Below are 22,795 nucleotides of genomic sequence, written 5' to 3' on the forward strand. Positions count from 1 at the left end.
GTAAATCACACCTACGTCATAGGATGATGGAGTTAAGTAACCGGTGTGAAATGGTGAGCGCAGTACCTGGCACTGGGTAAGCCTCCTTAATTACTGGCCATCATTTTTTTTTCCTTTGTATTTCTCTTGAATGATATTCTTTGGAGATCTTCCATTTCCTTTTACCCATGAGAAGAATAAAAGGATTTTCAAAGGTCCATTTTGAGAGACAGAACAGTGACAGGGAATTGAGATCACGGAGGGACAAGAAGGAAGCAAAAGGTTGGGGGCGCACAACGCGAGGGGTGGGGGGAGCTTCGGCAGAAGCATCTGAGATGACGAGGCAGGCTCCCGCGAGAGGGGCCGGGCGCGGGAACAGCCGCGGGGACGCCTGGGCTGAGCTGGGGCGGCCGGCAGGGAGCGGGGCCGGGAGCTAGGCCCGCAACAGGGCGAAGCGGCGGCAGGCGGCGCGAGCGACCGAGCGGCGAGAGCCGCGCCGAAACCCGGGGCAAAAATGGGCGGGACCAATGAGGGCCCGGCGGGGGCGGGGCGGGGCGGGGCCCGCGGGGCGGGGGCGGGGGCGGGGCCCGCGGGGGCGGAGTCCCAAGGAGACGCGGCTCGGCGGCCCGCAGTCCGGAAGGTGGGTGGGCGGGGAGGCAAGATGGGCGGGGAGGCAAGGTGGGTGGGTGGAGAGGCCCGGCCCCCCGGAGGAGGCGGGCTGAGACTCGCCCGGGACGGGAAGGGGCCGGAAGGGGGTGGCCGCCGGCCCGGCCCCGCCCCGGGGCCGCCTCCCCGCGGGTTCCTTTGGCTGCGGCGGCAGCTGAGGCTGTGGCGGCGGCGGCCGCGGGGTGGGAGTAAGATGGCGGCAGCGGTGGCGGGAGCCCTGAGCCTGCTGTGGGGCTGGCTGTGGAGCGAACGCTTCTGGCTGCCCCAGAACGTGAGCTGGGCCGACCTTGAGGGGCCGGGCGACGGCTACGGCTACCCGCGGGCGCGGCACATCCTCTCGGTGTTCCCGGTGGCGGCGGGCATATTCTCCGTGCGGCTTCTCTTCGAGCGGTGAGTCCGCCAGCGAGCGGCGGGGAGGCCCGGGGCGCGGGGCGCGGGGCGCGGGCCGGGGCCGGAGGGGCCGGCTCGGGGGGAGGCCGAGCTCCGGAAGCAGAACTGCCGGGAAAGCCCGGAAGCAGGGGGCTGGGAGGGCCTGGGCCGCGGCGCGGGATGCTCGCAGCGGGCCGAGGTGTTCGCGGAGCCCAGGAGGCACTGACAGAGTTTGGGGTGTGGACCGAGGGGGAGCGAGGGCCGAGGGGGGCGGGGAGGGCGATGCGGGGCCTCCCCGCCTCGGGCCCCGGAGGTCGCCTGGCGGGTCTTCTAGGCCTGCTGCCAGCCTCCAGAGATTGTCCGGGCGGCAAACCGTGAGTGTGAGCCGCGGCCCAACACCCGAAGCGAGAAACGAGGAGGGGCCGCGGGAGCCAGAACTGGTCGGGGCTGTGGAAGCTGAAGGGTTAACGTAGAAGTCCGCGCTTCCGAGCGAAAGGAGCAGGTTGTCGGGAATCCGCGATTTGTGAGGAGGGTTCTGAGAGTTGAGGGGAGCAGGGTTAGGCCCCAGGCCTTGGTTTGTCTCGGTTTGCCCGTTCACGGACGTGTGTGTGTTTCCAGAAACTGCTGCCGGAGCCCGCGGGAGAGAAGTCCGGTGGGGATGAGGCGTGGTGGAGCCTGAGGCTTCCAAAGTATGGGAAGGTGTCAGGGGAGTCGCGGGACAGGCTTGAGGCCGGAGGTGGAAGGAGCGGTCCTTCAAAAGGATGGAGCCGTAGGGCTTCCGAGAGGACACCGGCATCGAGCCGGCTTCCAAGGGAGTTGAGCTGAGCCACGACATTCTTTTCCCGACCGTGTGTTCTTGGTAAAAGTGATTTCACTTTTCTCTGAGCGGTTGGTATCTGCTCAGATGAAACGTTTACAGAGGACTTTGTGGTGATTTTATAATGTGGACTCACAGCTGTGGGCGATTTTGATCAAAACTACTCGGGTGGCGCAGCGGTTTAGCGCCGCCTTCAGCCCAGGGCGCGATCCTGGGGACCCTGAATCGAGTCCCACGTCGGGCTCCCCGCATGGAGCCTGCTTCTCCCTCTGCCTGTGTCTCTGCCTCTCTCTCTCTCTCTCTGTGTCTCTCATGAATAAGTAAATAAAATCATAAAAAAAAGGACAAAAAAACCCTACTCAGACTGCAGGAAAGGAGACTGCTTTCCACATAGGTCTTAGGTAATGAGGATTGCACTTTGACATCTTTTGTTCATTTGGCCCTCATGTAGAGCAGAAATGCCCTTTATAGGATGCGACTACATTGCAAATGTTGCTCTGAAAAATTAATATGTGTTTTGGATTACTTTTCAAAATTGCCTACTATTTCTGACTAATCTTTCATAAAATATTTGTTATATGTAGCTAGCTTGTCATTCATCCATTTATTCATAGTGTTTGTGTATTGTTACCAAAATGCTCTATCAGACATTCATGTACAAAAATAAAGATGTTTTTAACTGAAGCAAATGAAACTGAAAAATCTAAGCGCCTTTTCTGGGTCCTTGGGAATTTAGTGTTGCAGGGTTGGTTTGTTTGTTTGTTTGTTTGTTTAAGATTTTATTTATTCATGAGAGACAGACAGAGAGAGAGAGAGAGAGAGAGAGAGAGAGAGAGACAGGAAGAAGAGAGAAGCAGGCTCCATGCAGAGAGCCTGATGCAGGACTCGACCCCGGGACTCCAGGATCACGCCCTGGGCTGAAGGCAGGCGCTCAACCACTGAAACACCCAGGTGTCCCCTGTATGCAGTATTTATTTAAGTATAGTCAATTGTATTAAGTATTCTTGGGGTGAGGGCACAAACCAATTTTCCCTTTTAGCGATAACCTAGATCCAGGTACTCTCTACCTTGGTAGCTGTATATGAGGGCTGAAAAAAGAGAAAAAAGAAAAAAATACAATTCAGGACAGAAAGTTTTAATTGTCCAAAAGATTTTCTGCTTTTTTTTTTGATTTTCTGCTTTTCATATAAATATATACCAATATGGAAATTTCTTCACATCATTGGTAAGTGGAAATAGCTTGTTGCTTATAAATATCCATTTCATATAATGAAATAAGATATAAGCTTGCATTATCTTCAGATTTCCAGAGTACTCTTAAATGACTGTGAAGACTTATATATGCGCTGGCAGAGCCACTGGAAAGGATCCTTTACCTATGGGAATTCTATCTGAATGTTTCTACGGTGCTCCAGTGTCAGAACAGTAGAGGTGGCTGGGAATACTGAGCTTGAAAGCATTCTAGTATTATATTCCTTGACTAGTAAGGTCAGGTATCTTGTTCATCTCATGTTTGATCTTAGGAAGGTTTAACCCTAGAAGCAGTCTTGCTATTTTGTTTCTTTTTTATAAAACCTATTAATTTAGCAGTAGAATTGACAGATTATCAGTTCCTCTCTTGCTACACTGGTCTTCCATAAAAGTAGTCCAAGCCACTCTTATAGTAAAAGACATATTAGAAATATTAGTACAGTTAATTGTCCTTCCTATGTTTTCTTATTTCTCAAATCCTATCTACTTGGTTTCTAGAAGCGATTCATGTAGTAATCAGACTGTAAGAGCTAGAACCCCATTTTTTTTTTTTTTTTTTTACAGACAGTTTAGAAACACCCTGCAACTTTTCAGAGTGGGGGAGGAACCAGAACTAAGATTCAGATATTTTCCCAAGCGTCTTGTTCTTTCCACTGTATGATGATGTGGCCATCTTTTTCCTGTTCTTAAACCCTCCTTCAAGGATTAAGATTTAACCCCCTCTTCCTAGTATTCTAGGATTTGGAGACTAAACCTATGCTCATCTTATTCTTGGTTGTTTAATATAATGCATTTGACTTGAAAATCGTATTTTCAAATTTTTGTTTCAAATTGTTCTGCATATTTTAGTGAGTCTTTACACTATGCCCCTTGATAATTTATTGCTATTTGTGTTGTCTTAATCCCCCAAGGAATAGGGGTGCCTGGTTAGCCCAGTCGGAAGAGCATGCAACTCTTAATCTCGGGGTGGTGAGTTCCAGCCTCAGGTTGGGTGTTGAGATTACTAGTAAATAAATAAATAAACTTTTTTAAAAAATCTCCCAAAGAACAAACAGCATTTATAGTTTGGTCTTATTTTCTCATCCTTTTCATCAACCACACTAAGCATTTTTTTTTTTAAGTTCCCACATTCCCTGAAGAACTATATCTGATAAGGATGACTTGAAAAGCCACCTGACCATAATAAAGTGTTTGTATCTAGCCAACTATTTTGCTGAAGAACTGCAGGCCGGAGACTGTTACCTACCAAAGAATGGAGGAGGCTTTCCTTTGTGGGCCTCTGTTCAGTGGTTGTATTGTTGTATTGTGATGGCCTTAGCCTTGCAAAATGCCTCGGGTGTAGCATGTGGTCAGTAAATATCTACTGAATGTTTGAGAAGGGTCCATCCTTATCTATACAGATGCCCAGAGGAGTGACTGGAATCTAGATCTTCAACCTGAAAGAGATGTTTGGCTTGACTGAAAGAGGCAAAACTAAAATTCCTTTGTTTCTGTGGTTAAATTTCATCATACTATATTTGCATGTTGTGCACCTTTCTACAGCTTTTTTCTTTCTCCCCTGTCCCCATACACGTATTCACACCACCCTGTGTCCTATCAACACGGGGATAAGAAACTCTTCCATGTGTTCTTTAAAATTTCAAAACTTCTTATCCTATTATCCTATTATGTTCATGATAAAATTGTTTGAAATTTAATATCTAGTCACTTGAGCACTTGTTTCTTGGGATCAAGTGGGGCTTGAGACTTAATATTGACACCATCAGAGCTATATTGGCTCATTTATACCATAGTATTGCAATAGGAGCTTTGTGTTGCCAGAAGAAAATTATTTTGTGAATTATGCAGGAGAAAGATTAGAGCTCTCCTTGTTACTCATTCATTATTCCAATCCCCTCTTCTCTCTTCTTCCAAAGCCACCTCACTGGGGTATGTAAAGAGCCTTCTCATTATCATTCTCTGTCACAGGAGACTGAACAGATTCACTTGCTGGCCTGTCATGTAACTGGCAACAAGAGCAGTGACTCATTTTTCCTGTGCACGTTTCTCAACTGCTCATTTCATCTTCTTGTAAGACTTGCAACCTCTGCTGCATACTGCCTTTTTTCTTTTTCTTGTTTCCCCCCACTTCCGCTAATCAGAGGAAGAACTTTTCCTCTACCTGACAGGCCCGCTGCCTTCCTCCCAGATCCATGTCAGGACACAGCATTGCAACCTGATATTAATGGGTCCTCAGACAGGGTAGAGAGGCATTAGGAAGAATGGACATAGCTGCTGACTAGGCTGGAAAGAAGCCTGCTCATTTCATTGCATCCCTAAAAGTATTCTATTGGGCGTTATTGAATTGTAAATCACAGATGTAAATCAGATTTGCAGATCCAGCAGAGCAAGACTGGAAAAGACAATCATGTGGCCCTGCCCTTATCTAAGAATCCACCTCTTGATAAACTCCAGATGATCAGAAGCCTTATGTGTCCTTCCTCTTTTCTGGGTAAACTTCTTTCCCCAACCCTTTGTGTTCAGGGGGTGTTGATGCTCTGCAGAAAACTGAATACTGTCATGCCTGACTTATCCCTGGAGACAATATATTTGTCACAGAAAAGAAACCTGTCAGATACTTTTGCTTTAGCCACTTCCTGATTCCAAAAACTGAGGACTCCTAGATGGGTAAAGAAGAAAGTAATGAAGAGGAGGCAAGCAGGTGAAATCTGCACCCTTCTTAGAGAGTAGAAAGGGAGATGTACCTCATTTTGGCTTCCTCTCCAGAGGTATTTTTAGGCAGATAAAAGCTGCCCTGCACTGAGTTTTGGACTCTTTTTGAATTCACTCTTGCTTTATCTTTGGGGAGATTAATTGAAATGTTACTGCAAAAGGAGTTAACCATAATCACTTCTAACTAAAAAAAAAAACCTGAAACCAGCTTTCCTAGAAACAAAGACAGTTTTCCTAGATGTGAAGAATTCTCTCTGAATTATCTAAAAGTGTGCTGTTCACTACAGTAGCCACTAACTAGTACAGTAGCTACTAGCTTTTGAGTATTTCAAATGTGATGAGTCCAAATGTGATGTGTTAGTTACATGTGTTCTAAATGCAAAATACAGGGATTTTGGAAAGGGGGGGGGGAATGTAATGTATCTCAAATATATTTCAATTTTTTAACATTGATTATATATTGATGTGATTGTATTTTGGATATATCAAGCTAAAGTATGTTATCAGTTTTGCCTGTTTCTTTTTTCCTTCTCTGAATGTGTCTGTTAGAAAATTTTAAATTATATATGTGGTCTCCATTATATTCTGAACAATGCTGATAGTAATTCATACATATTTATAACTAAAAAGAATTTTAATGTAAATTCAAATTTGATTCATTTTTTTTAGGACCAGAAGGTGATCAGGCCTAAATATCTCAGACATTGCTTTAAACAACAGGTCTTTCTAAAAATTGTGGTAAAAATGGGGTTTAAAAATGTAAATCAGGGCAGCCCCGGTGGCTCAGTGGTTTAGCACTGCCTTCACCCCAGGGTGTGATCCTGGAGACCTTATATCCATCCCAGTCGGGCTCCCTGCATGGAGCCTGCTTCTCCCTCTGCCTGTGTCTCTGCCTCTCTCTGTGTGTCTCTCATGAATAAATAAATAAAATCTTTTCTTTAAATGTAAATCATTTCCTGAATGATATAAATGACTAGTTATAGTCTGTTTTGAGTAATCACTGAGTTATTGACAGTCTAGCCAAGCATCGCTCTGTAGTCTTGCTTTTCTGCATATATCTTCTTAGTTGAGTAAAGATCTGTAAACAAACAAGTTTGTCAAGTAGTTAAATGTACATGGGGTGCTGCACAGCCCTGATAAGACATTAAGAACAATCACAGTATTTTATCTGTTCTCAAAATTATGGAGTTTCTTAAAAAGGCTATTCCTGGGCACCTGAGTGGCTCAGTTGGTCATGATCTTGGGAGTCCTGGGATTGAGCCTCACATAGGCCTCCCTGCTCTGTAAGGAGTCTGCTTCTCCCTCTCCCTCTGCCCCTCCCTCTTGCTCATGCTCTCTCTCTGAAATAAATAAAATCTTTTATTATTTTTTATAATTTTTAAAAGATTTTATTTATTTATTCATGAGAGAGAAAGAGAGAGACACAGGCAGAGACAAAGGCAGGGGGAGAAGCAGGCTCCACGCAGAGAGACTGACATGGGACTCAATCCTGGGACTCCAGGATCATGCCCTGGGCTGAAGGCCGACGCCAAACCACTGAGCCACCCAGGGATCCCCTAAAATCTTTTTTTTTTTTTAAGGGGTATTGTTTGTAGTTTTTGGCTTTTGGGTAGTGTCAGCAGTTGTAAGAAGTCTCACTTAGTCGGCACAGAGGGACTCAAACCCAATCAGGTTGTTGTGGCTATGTTTATTTCTTCTTGGGGAAATTTCCAGTTACACTGAAATTGGTTAACTTGAATTTCTACTGATTCCAGAAATCTATGACCTTCTCCTACATGGAGCTGGCAGGTTATCTGATGACTCAGGAGGACAAGTGGGCACAATTCCTTAAAACACTTCACCTTTTATTTGAGAATTAAGTTTCTATCCATTTTCTTTTTTCTTCAGCAATTATTTATTGAGAGCTTACTATATGCCAGATGTCAAGCTACATGCCACAGATAAAAACGTGAATAAGTCATGGTGTTTGCTCGCAGGAAGAAAGCAAGAAAATCAGTGATTTAAGATACAGTGTAATAAACATATGCACAAGGCTGTTATGAGAGTTTAGAGGAGGTGGGTTCACTTTTAACAGTCATTAACTAAAATGTAGACTTAATGTCTCACTAACAAACACTTGTTTCTTGGACTCTATAGGATGGTAAAAACTTCGTAAGGCATAAGGAAGAGTTTCTTGTCAACCACCTCTTGGCACTTGGACATTTGTGTTTCTACTTTAAGCAAATACTTAAGTTGTATGGTCACTTGTCCATTTTAAAAAGGTAAATTAGGGATCCCTGGGTGGCGCAGCGGTTTGGCGCCTGCCTTTGGCCCAGGGCGCGATCCTGGAGACCCGGGATCGAATCCCACGTCGGGCTCCTGGTGCATGAAGCCTGCTTCTCCCTCTGCCTATGTCTCTGCCTCTCTCTCTCTCTCTCTCTCTCTCTCTCTCTCTGTAACTATCATAAATAAATAAAATTAAAAAAAAAATTTAAAAAAAAAAAAATAAAAAGGTAAATTATTTGTAATGATGGGTGCCCTTGGTGGCATAGTTAGTTAAGCATCCGACTCTTGATTTTGGCTCAGGTCAAGATCTCAGGGTTGTGAGATGGAACCCCCAGTCCTGCTCTGTGCTGGATTAAGCACTGGGCTTGGAGCCTGCTTAAGATTCTCTCTCTCCGGACAGCCCTGGTGGCTCAGCGGTTTAGCACCGCCTTCAGCCCAGGGTGTGATCCTGGAGACCTGGGACCGAGTCCCATGTCAGGCTCCCTGCATGGAGCCTGCTTCTCCCCCTGCCTGTGTCTGTTCCTCTCTTTTCTCTCTCTGTGTCTTTCATGAATAAATAAAATTAAAAAAAAAAAAAAAAGATTTTCTCTCTCTCTCTCTCCCTCTGTCCCACCCCCCCCCAAAAAAACCCTAAAAAGATAAATATGTGTAATGAAAGGAATGTATGTATATAGATATAGTTGGAGAGGGAGAAATTATTTTAACAATGAGAGTCTCAGGGACCCCGAGCTGTTCTTCAATCACATTTTGAAGCCTGCTGCTCTCTATAGCAAGTAAAATATTCACTCACTACTATACAATGATACTACAATTTAGTCTTAAATTGTATCTATCTAAAGCATTTTAACATAATGTGGTATGTAATTTACTATCTAAAGACTTTTGACCCTTACAGAGAAGTTAATGTAAGCAGAATGCTGATCCTTCTCATCACAGCACCTGGTAGGTATATCACATTGCACAGGTATTAATCATCTTAATGCTTTAAGGCCCTGTTAATAGGTCTAAGGGAAGATAAATCTGATGAAAGTGGGAGAAGGAGGGAAGAATAATCTGCTATAATACATGGTGTGTGACTTGCTATAGTTTAGGGTAATATATATTATAGAAGTCTTTTTCTTTTTTTAGAAGTCTGCTTTTACTTTAAGAGCAAATTTGCCAATTAAAAAAAATAGTCCTGGGTGGTGCAGCGGTTTGGCGCCTGCCTTTGGCCCAGGGCGCGATCCTGGAGATCCGGGATCGAATCCCACGTCGGGCTCCCGGTGCATGGAGCCTGCTTCTCCCTCTGCCTGTGTCTCTGCCTCTCTCTCTCTCTCTGTGTGACTATCATAAATAAATAAAAAGTTAAAAAAAAAATAGTCCTCAAAGGAAACTGCAAAGAATACATATATATATGTACAATTAATGTGTATAGCACATGTATTTGTAGATAACAAATCCTGTGCTCAAGAATGTACTCAGAAGGGGTGCCTGGCTGGCTCAGTCGGTAGAGCATGAGACTCTTAGTCGTGGGGTTGTAAGTTCAAACCCTATACTGAATGTAGAGATTTCTTAAAAATCTTTCAAGGCACCTGGGTGTCTCAGTGGTTGAGTGTCTGCCCTTGGCTCAGGTCATGATCCAGGGGACCTGGAATCGAGGCTTCCTACAGAAAACCTGCTTCTCCTTCTACCTATGTCTCTGCCTCTGTGTTTCTCATGAATAGATAAATAAAATTTTTTTTTAAAAATGAAAAAAGAATTTACTCAGAAAAATACATTTACATGGGTGCATATGTATAAGGGATACACAAAATAATATATGGTTGGGAGTCATCACATAAATGAATAATTTAGTGATTTTTGAACTTTTTATTCTCAGCATTCTTTTTCATTCTTAGAATTTACTGAACATCTCGGGCAGCCTGGGTGGCCCAGCAGTTTAGTGCCACCTTTGACCCAGGGCGTGATCCTGGAGTCCTGGGATCAAGTCCCACATCAGGCTCCCTTCATGGAGCCTGCTTCTTCCTCTGCCTGTGTCTCTGCCTCTCTCTGTATGTGTGTGTCTCTCATGAATAAATAAATAAAATATTTATTTTATTGAATTTATTGAACATCTCTTATTCCTATCAGTTTTTCCATATTTGAAAATAAAGTTGAGGGGTGACTGGGTGGCACAGTGGGTTAAGCATCTCCCTTCAGCTCAGGTCATGATATCAGGGTCCTGGGATCGAGCCCCACATTTGGCTTCCTGTTCAGTGGGGAGCCTGCTTCTCTCTCTGTGCTCTCCCTCTCTTAAATATTATTTATTAAAATAAAATAAATACATAAAGTTGAGAAATTTAAGAAATGTATTTATTATTTCATTAAAAATAACAGTAATAGCCATGTTACATGTTAACAAGAATAATATTTTTGAAAAGTAATTATTTTCCAAAAAAAAAAAATTTAGAACAGCACTGATTTTACATTTTTACAAATCTCTTTCATGTCTGACTTAATAAAGATAGTTTGATTTTTCTCTGTGGCTTCTGCCTTCAATCTCTTGTGATACATTGTTTTGGTTGAAGTATAAAAATAAAAGCTGGCCTCACAAATATGTCATTGGAAAGGGGACTTATTTTTTCTTTGATACAATACTGAAGCACAACAAACAAGTAGTAGCATGGAGCCCAATCTGGGGCTTGAACTCATGACCTTGAGATCAAGACTTGAGCTGAGACCAAGAGCCAGATGCTTAACCAACTGAGCTAGCCAGGCACCCCTAAGTAGTATTTCTTAAATAATTGGTTGCATCGAGGAAACCCTATCAGTGAGCTTTTCATTAATGTTAAAATCAGGGCAGCCCGGGTGGCTCAGCGGTTTAGCGCTGCCTTCAGCCCAGGGCATGATCCTGGAGACACGGGATCGAGTCCCATGTCGGGCTCCCTGCGTGGAGCCTGCTTCCCTCTGCCTGTGTCTCTGACTCTCTCTCTTTCTGTGTCTCTTATGAATAAAGAAAATCTTAAAAAATAATAATAATGTTAAAATCATTATCTGTCTTAAATTTTGATTGGCTATCATGGATTGGTCACTTTGTCTTGTTGCATCCAAGAGAGCAAGATGGGGTCACCAGCAGCTGTACTGGAGCCATCCGAGGAAATCTGGCAAGAGTTCTCATGCTTGCCACATCACCTCAAACTGGCATAGTCTGATCTGGAAATACAGCCTCATTATGTGCTGCCATTGTTTCTATCAGTATGTGAAGAATATAGGCTGAAGTTGGACTAAATGAACTTCCTTGATTGGGTCATCCAAGATAACCTACCTTAACTGCAGATATCCAAGATACCTACCTCCTTCATGCTAACTCTTTGTACATAAAAGTACATCAGTTAAGAAAAAGAAAAATACTGGTTCATCGAGTTACATAGATCTCCCACGTGTCAATACATTTCTTTATACAATATTCTTTATGCAATATTTTATACAATGTATTTCTTTATACAATATTTCTTTATACAATATTTTAAAAATCTTATTAGTTAATCTCATCAGAACCAGTTTTATCACAGAAGGTTGTAGCACTGGGAAGTTGTCAAGCTGAAAGATGGATATAAGTTCTCTAAAATTCTAATTTTCACGTGAAAGCTTGAATTTTATCATTGGCAACAATGTTTTTTGAAGTGACAAGCTTATTTTATTCATTTTCAAGAAAATATTTTCTAAATATCTAGATCCAAATAACCTTGGTTTGTCTGTTCCCCACTTTTTCAGGTAAAAATGGCATTCTGTCAAAAAAGTGATTTATTTCAGCACACAACTCCGTCAAACAAGTGTGTTTCTTTGAGACAACTATATACTTTGGTATACAGCAAAAGTGCTTTCTGTGTACTTCCCATTTTATTACAAAATGCTTTTTAAAAATATACTCAAAGGCTGAGACTTATTAAAATCAATAATTAGTATTGCTTCATCAAGATATTAAGTGAACTGGCTTAAACAAAAAAAAAAGGACATAGCAAGGAAGAACACAATAACTATTACTACAGGGACAACTGGGTGTCTCAGTGGTTGAGCATTTGCCTTTGGCTCAGGTCGTGATCCCGGGGTCCTGAGATCAAGTTCAGAATCAGGCTCCTCGCAGGGAGCCTGCTTCTCCCTCTGCCTGTGTCTCTGCGTCTCTCTGTCTCTCATGAATAAATAAATAAAATCTTTTTTTTTTTTTTTGCCTACTAGAGAGTTTCATTTCAGTGTCCCAAGGGCATTTCAAATTCAGCCTAACACTGAATTCACCTATCACTCTAAATTTGCTTTCTTATTGTTTGCTCTACATAGTCGAGACACCATAATCACCTTAGTTTTCCCAAGCCAGAAATATGAAAGGAACGCTTGACTCTCTCTTTTCTTTTGCTTCCTACATCTGTCCAGTCACCAAGTGCTATTAATTTTACCTTCTCAGCATCTCTTGAATCTGTCCTTTCCATTTCTATAGCCTTAGTTCAGTGCTTTATCACTTACAGCATGGAGTTTTTACAACAGACTATAACTGATGGCATTCCTTTATTAATATACAAATCTGTATCTCTTCTCGAGCCCTGCCTAAAGCCTTGCAATGACTCTTCATCAACTATCGGATAAAGTTCACGCTTAGCATAACGCATAAGGCACCCGTGACCTGGCCTCTACCTACCTGTATAGTTTTTTTCCCCTGTTGCCAGCCCCAGATTTGAACATTGCAAAGTTCTCTAAATACACTGTTTCTTATTTCTAATGCATGCTGTTCCAGCCACCTGAATGTCTTTTTTACTTTTCCCTCTTTCTACCCTACAGAAGTGGCTCAAAAAAATTTTTTAAAGATTTTATTTATTTATTTGAGAGTATGAGCACAGGCAGGGGAATTGGATGCAGAGGGAGAGGGAGAAGCAGGCTTCCCGAGGAGTAGGGAGCCCGATGCAGGGCTCAGTCCCAGGACGCTGGAATCATGACCTGAGCTGAAAATAGACACTTAACTGACTGAGCTACCCAGGTACCTTGCCACTTAAACTTTTAATGTGATCGGTTTATTAAGAATTCAGTTGCAGGAGGATCCCTGAGTGGCTCAGCAGTTTGGCGCCTGCCTTCAGCCCAGGGCATGATCCTGGATTCCCGGATCAAGTCCCACATCAAGCTTCCTGCATGGAGCCTGCTTCTCCCTCTGCCTGTGTCTCTGCCTCTCTCTCTCTCTCTGTCTCTCATGAATAAATAAATAAAATCTTTATTAAAAAAAAAAAAAAAAGGTGGGCAGTGGGAGAGTACATGGATGGCTTAGTCAGTTAGGTATCTGCCTTTGGCTCAGATCATGATCCTAGGGTCCTGACATCAAGCCCCACATTGGGCTCCCTGCTCAGCAGGGAGTCATCTTCTCCTGCTTGCCCTGCCCCTCTCCCCCAACTTCTCTCTCTTAAGTCTTTTTTAAAAATTGCTATCTTCTTTCCTTTGTGTGTGTATGTGTAATGGTGAGCATTCAGGTTCAGATATTGTTACTCAGTACTCTAGTGATATACCATCCTCATCAGTCTGTATAAGATGTCTTTTTATGGTATTTTTCTCTTCATTCCCTATTTTGATTTCTTTGATGGTAATTTTTCTTTTTTATATATAAATTTTGATACTTAATAGTTTTCCAGAAATTTATCCAAGCTGCTGCTTTCCAACCTAATCATGTTGCTGCACACATAGAAAATGATTTGTGTATAGCACAGTGGGATATTTGAGGCCAAAGGCTATATAGATTGAGCAGCCCTGGTGGCATAGCAGTTTAGTGCCACCTGCAGCCTGGGGGGTGATCCTGGAGATCCATGATCGAGTCCCATGTCGGGTTCCCTGCATGGAGCCTGCTTCTCCCTCTGCCTATGTCTCTGCCTCTTTCTCTCTCTGTGTGTCTCAATAAATAAAAATAAAAAATCTTAAAAAAAAATAATAATAAAAATAAAATGCTGATTTCCAAAAAAAAAAAAAAGGCTTAGACTAAGGTTTCCTGACTACCATGGGCCCCATGGATCAGCCTGAGAGCTAAGAGCAGTATCTCAGGATAAATATAGCTCAAGTATATTACTTGCCATGATATACCAGTTGAGAAGCTTGATCTATACTTTGAAATAGATCTGTGTTTAGTTCATGTCTATCAGTGATGTTGTAGTGAATCACAAAGATAGTATAGCTCCTGTCTTTGGTATGAAAAAGCAAGATAGTAATTTCATCTTAATTAGCCCAGGCCTCAGTCAGCTGCTGCCATGTATCTAGAGGGCAGGAAAAGGGCAGAATGAAATGATGTATATGAAGCAGAATAGATATGTTACAATCAGATTGGATCATTAGACTCCTGTTCCTGGAGTGGCAATGGAAAGGAGTAACTTACCATTTATTAAGGGCACTAAATGCCTACTAATTCAGACCTGCAAGCAAAGGGAAATCTGGTTTTTCAAATTATTTTAAAACTTGGGCTACAAATTGATCCTGGAGAGGATAAAAAAAAATCACAAGACAAATTTGATTTCTCAGTGTCATCCAGCACAGCAGTTTTCAGACCGTGATGTCAGGAATCTTTTACACTCTTAAAAATTAAGGATCCAAGAGAGTTTATTATGATTTTTTTTTTTAAGATTTTATTTATTCATGAGAGACACAGAGAGAGAAGCAGAGACATAGGCAGAGGGAGAAGGAGGCCTACCCCCTTTGGAAGCCTGAGTGGGACTTGATCCCAGGACCCTGGGATCACAACCTGAGCCAAAGGCAGATGTTCAACTACTGAGCCATCCAGGTGCCCTGAGAATTTATGTTTATATGGATAATATTAACATGGGTTAAATTAAAATGGAAATGTTAAAAAATATGTTATTAATTTATTTATAAATGACAATAAATTGATTACATTGGCATTATAACCAATATTTCATGAAAAATATTTTCTAAAACAAAAAAATATGAGAATAGCATTATTTTACATTTTTGTCTCTAGTCATTTGGAAGCTGTATTCTCATGTCAGCTTCTGCATTCAGTCTATTGCAATGTCATGTAACCTATGGAAAATTACACTGTACGTTCATGAGAGAATGAGAGAGAAAAGAACTATTATGAAGTTACAGAATGATTATGAGAGTGTTGTAGACTCCTGAAAGGGTCTCTGAAATCCTGCGAGTCTCTATGACATGCTTTGGTTTAAGTGCCTATCTAACAGAAAGAATGACTACCCGGCAGCCCAGGTGGCTCAGCGGTTTAGCGCCGCCTTCAGCCCAGGATGTGATCCTGGAGACCTGGGATCGAGTCTCATGTCGGGCTGCCTGCATGGAGCCTGCTTCTTCCTCTGCCTGTCTCTCTCTCTCTCTCTCTCTCTCTCTCTCTCTCAGAAAAAAAAATGACTACCTAATTTCACTTTCTTCAGCAAGGTGATTCATTAAGTACATAAATAAATCTATGTATTTAATTTTTATCAGAAAAAGATTATTTTCCAATCATAACTCCTTATTTATGGTTTTGTGCTTCATGCTGTAGCACAAAATAGGTGCTTCATAAGATTTGTCAAATAGATAAATTTTCCCAGGGTCTGTATCTGTATAACTGTAACTGACTGGATGCCAGTGACCGTCTTTCATTGCACTCTGCAAACTAATGAGGTCAGGATATGAGCCAATTACAACTTTAGGATATTAAGTCCACTCCAAGGTCCAGATAATAAAATAAAATAAAATAAAAATTATCTTGGCTTCGCCCAGGTGAGCAGGGTACAAACTTGTCCCTGTTGTATGAAAGAAAACTTCTTGGGGCACCTGGGTGGCTCAGTCTATTAAGCGTCTGCCTTTGGCTCTGGTCATGATCCCAGAATCCTGGGATCAAGCCCCACATTGGCAGGGAGCCTGCTTCTCCCTCTCTTCCCCCTTGCTTGTGCTCTTTCTCTGTCAAATAAATGATAAAATCTTAAAAAAAAAAAAAAAAAAAGAATTATTTCTCTTTTTGCCTTCTGCCAGAGATAACATCAGGTAGAACGAAGACTGAACTGTTTCTGGTAAAAATAATAATAGCTGCCTTCCAAAATAATAATAATAGTAATAGCAGCTGCCTTTTAATGAATGTTTACTAAATATCAGATACTAGGTTAGGCATGGGTCATGTCATCTCATTTCTAAAATAACCCTGTGAAGTAGATATCATCTCCATTCTATAGGTGAGTAACTCACAGAGTCTCGTAGCTGGTAAAATCTAGCTTCAGGGCATTCATCACCTGACTGCTTCTGGGTTGAGGAAGATCCCTAGATCAGGGAGCAAGAGTAGGAATTGGAAAGGCTATTTCTGTTATTGGATCTACCTCTTCGTATAATTAATGTAGATGAGAGGAGACAGTGCTTTTGTCTCTCATACTGCACCAACTCAAAAGGAAAGAATGACTTAATTACTCCTCTGGATGCTGATCAATCCTAGGTCCCAACTGAGTTCCACTAGAGCAAGGGTAGGATTTGCAAGACCTGTCACTTGTCAGTTACTGAGCAACTACTGAGCACAGACACAGAACCATGGTAAACAAAAACATTATTCTCTGTATATTCTGTGTTCATAATGTTTTTAAACATGAGTAGGATGCTAACATATTTGTACACAGAATAATATATAGGAAATGTAAATTAAAGTATCTACTAGTGTTGGTATTTGTTTTTTGTTTTTTTTTTTTTTAGTGTTGGTATTTGAATGAAACTTTTGCACCACCTGTGTGAAAGAGGTGAGAGTAGGCTACAAATGTGGCTAACTTTGTGCTCTGAATAAATACTTCTCCATGGCTCAAAACATAATCTTTTGATTAACTTTGGTGATAGGTTTTCACAGAGGAAAATAATAAAGTTTCTTATTCTCAGTCCCTCCCTTAGAGATAAATTCTGGATTCAAATGCAGATCAAGAAAATAGATCAAGGGATCCCTGGGTGGCGCAGCGGTTTGGCGCCTGCCTTTGGCCCAGGGCGTGATCCTGGAGACCCGGGATGGAATCCCACATCTGGCTCCCGGTGCATGGAGCCTGCCTCTCCCTCTGCCTGTGTCTCTGCCTCTCTCTCTCTCTCTCTCTCTCTCTCTCTCTCTCTCTCTCTGTGACTATCATGAATAAATTAAAAAAAAAAAAAAAGAAAATAGATCAAGAGCACTCCATCTTATGCTTCCCAGTCACAATGTCATCTAGGGACTCCTTAAGATGCTAAGAGAACTAAAACTGGTTTTGACTTATCCTGAAAGTGATAGAGTTTTTTCTAGAGCTAATGCTCACAGAAGTTTATGGTTGTGGAGAAGAGAGATTTTTCTGTCTTTTTCTCTCTTTCTTTCAGCAGGCTCCACATTCAGTGTGGAGCCCAACACAGGGCTTGAAGTCACAACTCTGAGATCAAGACTTGGACGCTTAACCAACTGACCCACTGAAGTGCCCTCTTTATTTATTTTTTATTTTTATTGTTTAATAAACTGTATGCCCAACATGTACACTGAACTCACAACCTTGAGATCAAGAGTCATATACTCTACCTTCTGAGCCAGCCAGGTGCCCCAAGAGAGATCTTTTCTTTTCTTTTCTTTTCTTTTTTTTTTAAGATTTATTTATTTATTCATGAGAGACACAGGCAGAGGGAGGAGAAGCAGGCTCCATGCAAGGAGCCCGATGTGGGACTCAATCCCTGAAATCTGGGATCATGCCCTGAGCCAAAGGCAGACACTCAACTGCTGAGCCACCCAGGCATCCCAAAAGAGAGATCTTTCTTGAAGAACCAAAGAACAGTTCCTTATTTTCAAAGATCTCCAAGTTAAAAACTAACTATAATCAATGATAACACCATGGAATCATAGATACAAAATCTTAGGAATCATCTCATTATTTCTTCTAGATGATGAAACCAAGACCCAAAGAGTTAAGTGACTAGATAAAGTTTATATGACTTATTAGTGGTAGATTGGGGATTAGAACTAAATACTAATAGGTAATTTATTTCCCATCTCTAATTTCCTTCCAGGCTACTGAAAGTTCTAAGTATTTCCATATTTCCATAATCTTTTTTTTTTTTTTTAAGATTTTATTTATTCATTAGAGACACACAGGGAGAGAGGCAGAGACACAAGCAGAGGGAGAAGCAGGTTCCATGAAGGGAGCCCGACACAGGACTCAATCTCCGGTCTTCAGGATCACACCCTGGGCTGAAGGCATTGCTAAAACTGCCGAGCCAACCCGGCTGCCCTATTTCCATAATCTTTTGATTAGTCAGGAAGGTGACCAAGACCCAAGATATTTGTATTTAGGAAGAACACAGTCTCAGTTCTACTTTGCCCTCCAATTAAGATCTTTTTGATCTTTTGATGTAAGGAAAACTACCATTTATTAAGCATCTCCTTTGTGCCATGGTCTTCATAATACATTGTCTCACTGAATACTTATAAAGTTTTTGTAAAGTAGACCAGTGTTTCTAACATTTTAATGGGCAAATGAGGATCACCAGAGGATCTTGTTAATGCAGATTCTGGTTTTGCAGGTCCTGGATGGGGGTTGAGATTCTGCATTTCTAAAAGGGTTGCAGGAAAAACCAATGATGCTTTTGGTCTGTGGCCCTTATATTGAGTAGCAATACTCAATAGCAATGTTGATATTACCTTCATCTTATAGATGAAGAAAACATTCTTATAGAGGTTAAGTAAATTGCCCAAATTCCTATGGGCGATAAGTGACAGACTGGTAGATAAAATGATAGGTTTGACCTAGATCTTTATGACTCTAAAGCTCAAGATGTGATAAGGGAAGCAGGGAAAAATGGAAAGAGAGCTTATATTCTAATATTTCTTATCCAGGTCACTTCTCAAGTGAGTCAATGGCAGAATCCAGAACTAAAACAAAAAATACCTAGTTCCCAGCCAAATGTTTTCCCTTTTGCCCCCCTCAGTCCCCTAATCAGAATCTTTCCTTCATGCTTAGCAAACAGCATTTAGAGTTGGCTTTGGATTTTTATCATTACAGGTTTATTGCCAAACCCTGTGCACTCCATGTTGGCATCCAGGACAATGATCCTTATCTGGCCCAACCCAATGCCATCCTTGAAAAGGTGTTCATATCTATTACCAAGGTAAGTGGGCAAAGAAATAGGAAGATTCTTATAGGGTAGGGGAGAGTAGAAAACAAGTATCTCCAAGGGTAGAATAGGACAGAATGATCTTTCACATTTGGGTAGACCATATAACTATAAGGGGAACTTTATCCCCTCAGGGAAATACCTTTCGGTCAGGATCCCTTAAATAAGTCAAGTTTACATACATTTGAATTTTAGACCTAGTAGCCACCACAACCCTTCCTTCCCCAGACACATGTCATATCTTGATTTTGTTTTTCCCTGTTCTAGCTTCTGTCGTCATCTAGTTGCATAATCAAGATGGGGATGGTACTGATAACCTTTGTGGTTTGGGTTTTTAATAGCTTTTTTTTTACTCAGCTTGGGCTGGAGGGAGGAGACAAAATGAGGACGTGTATAAAGGTAAAGGTCTTTGATATGTGAAATAGGACTTCCTACTAAAAATGAGTTTGGGGATGAAACCTAGAAAGATAAACATCCCTTAAACTGCTATAGTTATCCCCCTTATGCCACTCAGCTAGTCAAAGGGATTTAATGAGAGGGATGAAGAGAAAAGGATGTTCTGACTCTGGTCATACATCTACAGTATCCTGATGAGAAGAGGCTGGAGGGCCTGTCAAAGCAACTGGACTGGGATGTCCGAAAAATCCAATGCTGGTTTCGTCATCGGAGGAATCAGGACAAGCCCCCAACGCTCACTAAATTCTGTGAAAGCATGTAGGTGTGCATAGGGATGTGGGGAGTGAGGAGAAGGAAGGGTAGGGTATGACTGGACTGGGGTTTTCTTTTGGTAGGACAATAGTAAATGGATGTAGAGGGCTAACTCAATTTATTATAGGCAGGAAAGAAGATAACTGGAAGACTGGTTACCCTTAGTGTCTTGAACATGCCTGCCACTAAGCTACATGTTGTAGTTCCATTTTGTTCCCCTTTCCCAAACAGTTGGGGAGTGCATTCCTATAACTCCACTTATGTAGGTAGACAGGCACACCCTTGTACACCTTGGTAGAGATAGTACCGGCTTGCTCTAAATTGGCATTTTGGTGGGAAACCTCCCTTTTCTGGACATGCTATATTTCATTTCACTGGGTTTTTACCAATTATCGTCTGGCCACAGAATACAATTTATCATGTCATGCAAAAAAATATTAGGCACTATCACTAAAGAGTGTATAGAAGAAAAGGATTAAAGGCAGTACACACTTGTAGAAATCTTTTAAACAGGGCTGAAGATGTCTCTATCATTTTAGTTTTTTAGGTAACAGTATTTGTCCCTATTCTGGGAACTTATCTATTTTTTTTTTTTAAATATTTGTTTATTCATGAGAGACACACAAAGAGAGAGAGGCAGAGATACAGACAGAGGAGAAGCAGACTCCATGCAGGAAGCCTGATGCAGGACTTGATCCCAGGACTCCGGGATTATGCCCCGGGCCGAAGGCAGGCACCAAACTGCTGAGCCACCCAGGGATCCTCTATTTTTTTTTTTTTTTTTTAAAGCACACTCTATGCCCATTGTGGCACTCAGACTTACAAATCTGAAATCAACAGTTGTTCTAACTGAGCCAGCCAGTCAGGTGCCCCTCTGGGAACTTATCTGATTTCTCACCCATAATTATCTTATCTCCAAATCTGCTATCTTGACTTCCTCAGCTTCAAAGACTTTCTTTTGAGTGAATATTCATCTAATCTCTGTTCTTTGTCCACTCAGGTGGAGATTCACTTTTTATTTATGTATATTCTGCTACGGAATTAAATTTCTCTGGTCGGTAAGTCTAAACTCTCTCTGGTCCTCTGTTGGGTTCTAATCATGCCTATATCTCTAGGGATAAAAGTTAAATACCATTAGTTCTTTATCTTCCCTCTCCCCTTTTATTTTTTCTGTAATGCCTACAGCCCAGGTTTCTATGCTAAATAGATTGTCTGACATTGGACTTCAGTAACTTTATAATTTTACTGTTTCTCCCCTTATTTAGGAGAGATAATAGTAATAATAATTATAATAATTTAATAACTAAACCAGCATACCCTGTGATGGTTTATAAAACATTTGACACAAAAAATAAAATAAAATAATAAAATAAAATAAACATTTGACAAAAATTCCTGTTCTTCTAAGGAGGAGATAGTTGTAGAAATGGAACTAGTAACTCTTTAAAGTGGATAAAACAGGTATCATTCCTGCTCTTCAGTTATCAGAGTCGAAGAATTTCAGGCTTTTTGATCCTGATTCCATGGTTGTTGTTGGTTTGTTTGGGGTTTTTTTCACTGTACCACATTATTTTTCTCTAAATGTTGCAATTGAAGCTTCAGAATACAGGAAGTAAAAAGGCAGAATTGAAGGAAAGGAATAGACAAATACCATAGGTGATTTTAATCTTCTTTCAGTAACTGACTAAATCATTAGACAAAAAATTACTAAGGATGTATATTTGTAGAACACAGTCAACCAATTTGACCTGACATTTACAGAACACTATGCCAACAGCTAAAGAATATATATAATTTCCAAATGCGCATGGAACATGAATTAAGACCAAATGCTAGGCCATAAAATAAGTCTTAGTAAATTTTAAAATTTTGAAATCTTACGAATACATTCTTTGGCCATAATGGAATTAAGTTTTATTAAAAATCAGTAATAATAAGATATGTAGAAAATCTCTGGAAGTTAAACTCTTCTAAATGACCCATGGATGAAACAAGAAATCACAAGGAAAACTAGAAAATATTTAATGGAATCAAGCTGAAAACCCAACTTGTGGAATGCAGCTAAAGCGTACTTAGAGGGAAATTTATAGCTTTAAATGTTTATATTAGAAAAGAAAGTTTTAAAATCAATGATACAAGTTTTTAATTTACGATCTGGAGAAATATCTGGAGAAAGAAGAGCAAAGTAACTCCAAAGTAAGTTAAAGGAAAGAAATAATAACCAAAAAAAGGTAAAAGATTAATGAAATAGGCATAGACAAACAATGGAGAAAATTAGTAAAGCCAAAAGTTGATTCTTTGAAAGGTTTAACTAAAACCGTTAAACCCATAGGAAAAAAAGAGAAAACAAACGATCAGTGTCAGGGAGAAAAGGGGTCTCTTAACTATACAATTCTATAGACATTGAAAGGATAATAAGACAACATAATGAAAAGTATGGTTTTTCTATTTGTAATAACATTTTCTTGCTCAAGAAGAAAAACCTAGCCATTTATTGACCCTTTAAGGACCCCTAAATTCCATCAAGAGGGGTTCCCTTTTCTTCCCCATCTCTCATGTGGCTCCTAGCATAGACAAAGGGATTTATAGGTAAGCCAGGGTTGAATCCTAAAGCCTGACCTGGATTCTCTGTTTTCTCTTAGTCACCTTGGTTCTGGGACATCCGACAGTGCTGGCATAGCTATCCATACCAGGTACAGTCTGAGCCCTTTCAAAACAGGGCCCTTATGTATATGTGTAAGGTAGGGTAGGTAGGGTAGTCCTAGGGCAGATGGCATGTTTTCTTGGTATTCTTGAGGGATTAGGGGCTAAGTCTCTTTGAGTCATATATTTAGGGTACCTATTTCTGGGGCCCCCATAGCAGTGAAATCCAGTGATCTTTTTGTTCCAGATTCCCCATTATATTCATCCTAATTGGACTGGAAGATAAACCGCTTCCTGGCACTTAAT

The 22,795-nt window shown here is 41.3% G+C and overlaps 1 protein-coding gene across 6 annotated transcripts in view; it reads left to right on the forward strand.

Annotated features, from left to right (window-relative positions):
- The first annotated feature begins 615 nt into the window (after nt 1-615).
- The window catches only part of CERS5 (ceramide synthase 5), a 28,785-nt gene continuing 6,605 nt past the window's right edge, over nt 616-22,795 (forward strand). For 3 of the 6 annotated variants that reach the window (XM_026000308.2, XM_026000307.2, XM_072765335.1), the window contains exons 1-5: nt 616-1,035; nt 19,027-19,132; nt 19,722-19,852; nt 20,847-20,904; nt 22,489-22,539. In XM_026000308.2, the coding sequence (XP_025856093.2) occupies nt 641-1,035; nt 19,027-19,132; nt 19,722-19,852; nt 20,847-20,904; nt 22,489-22,539 (741 nt within the window). In that variant the 5' untranslated portion in view covers nt 616-640. Of the gene's footprint in view, nt 1,036-2,990; nt 5,574-7,681; nt 9,002-19,026; nt 19,133-19,721; nt 19,853-20,846; nt 20,905-22,488; nt 22,540-22,795 lie in introns of those variants that run through there. The other 3 variants (XM_072765333.1, XM_072765334.1, XM_072765332.1) reach the window with 3 other exon arrangements.

The sequence above is a fragment of the Vulpes vulpes genome, chromosome 8, assembly GCF_048418805.1.
Source record: "Vulpes vulpes isolate BD-2025 chromosome 8, VulVul3, whole genome shotgun sequence".
In the NCBI taxonomy this organism is placed as follows: Eukaryota; Metazoa; Chordata; class Mammalia; order Carnivora; family Canidae; genus Vulpes; species Vulpes vulpes.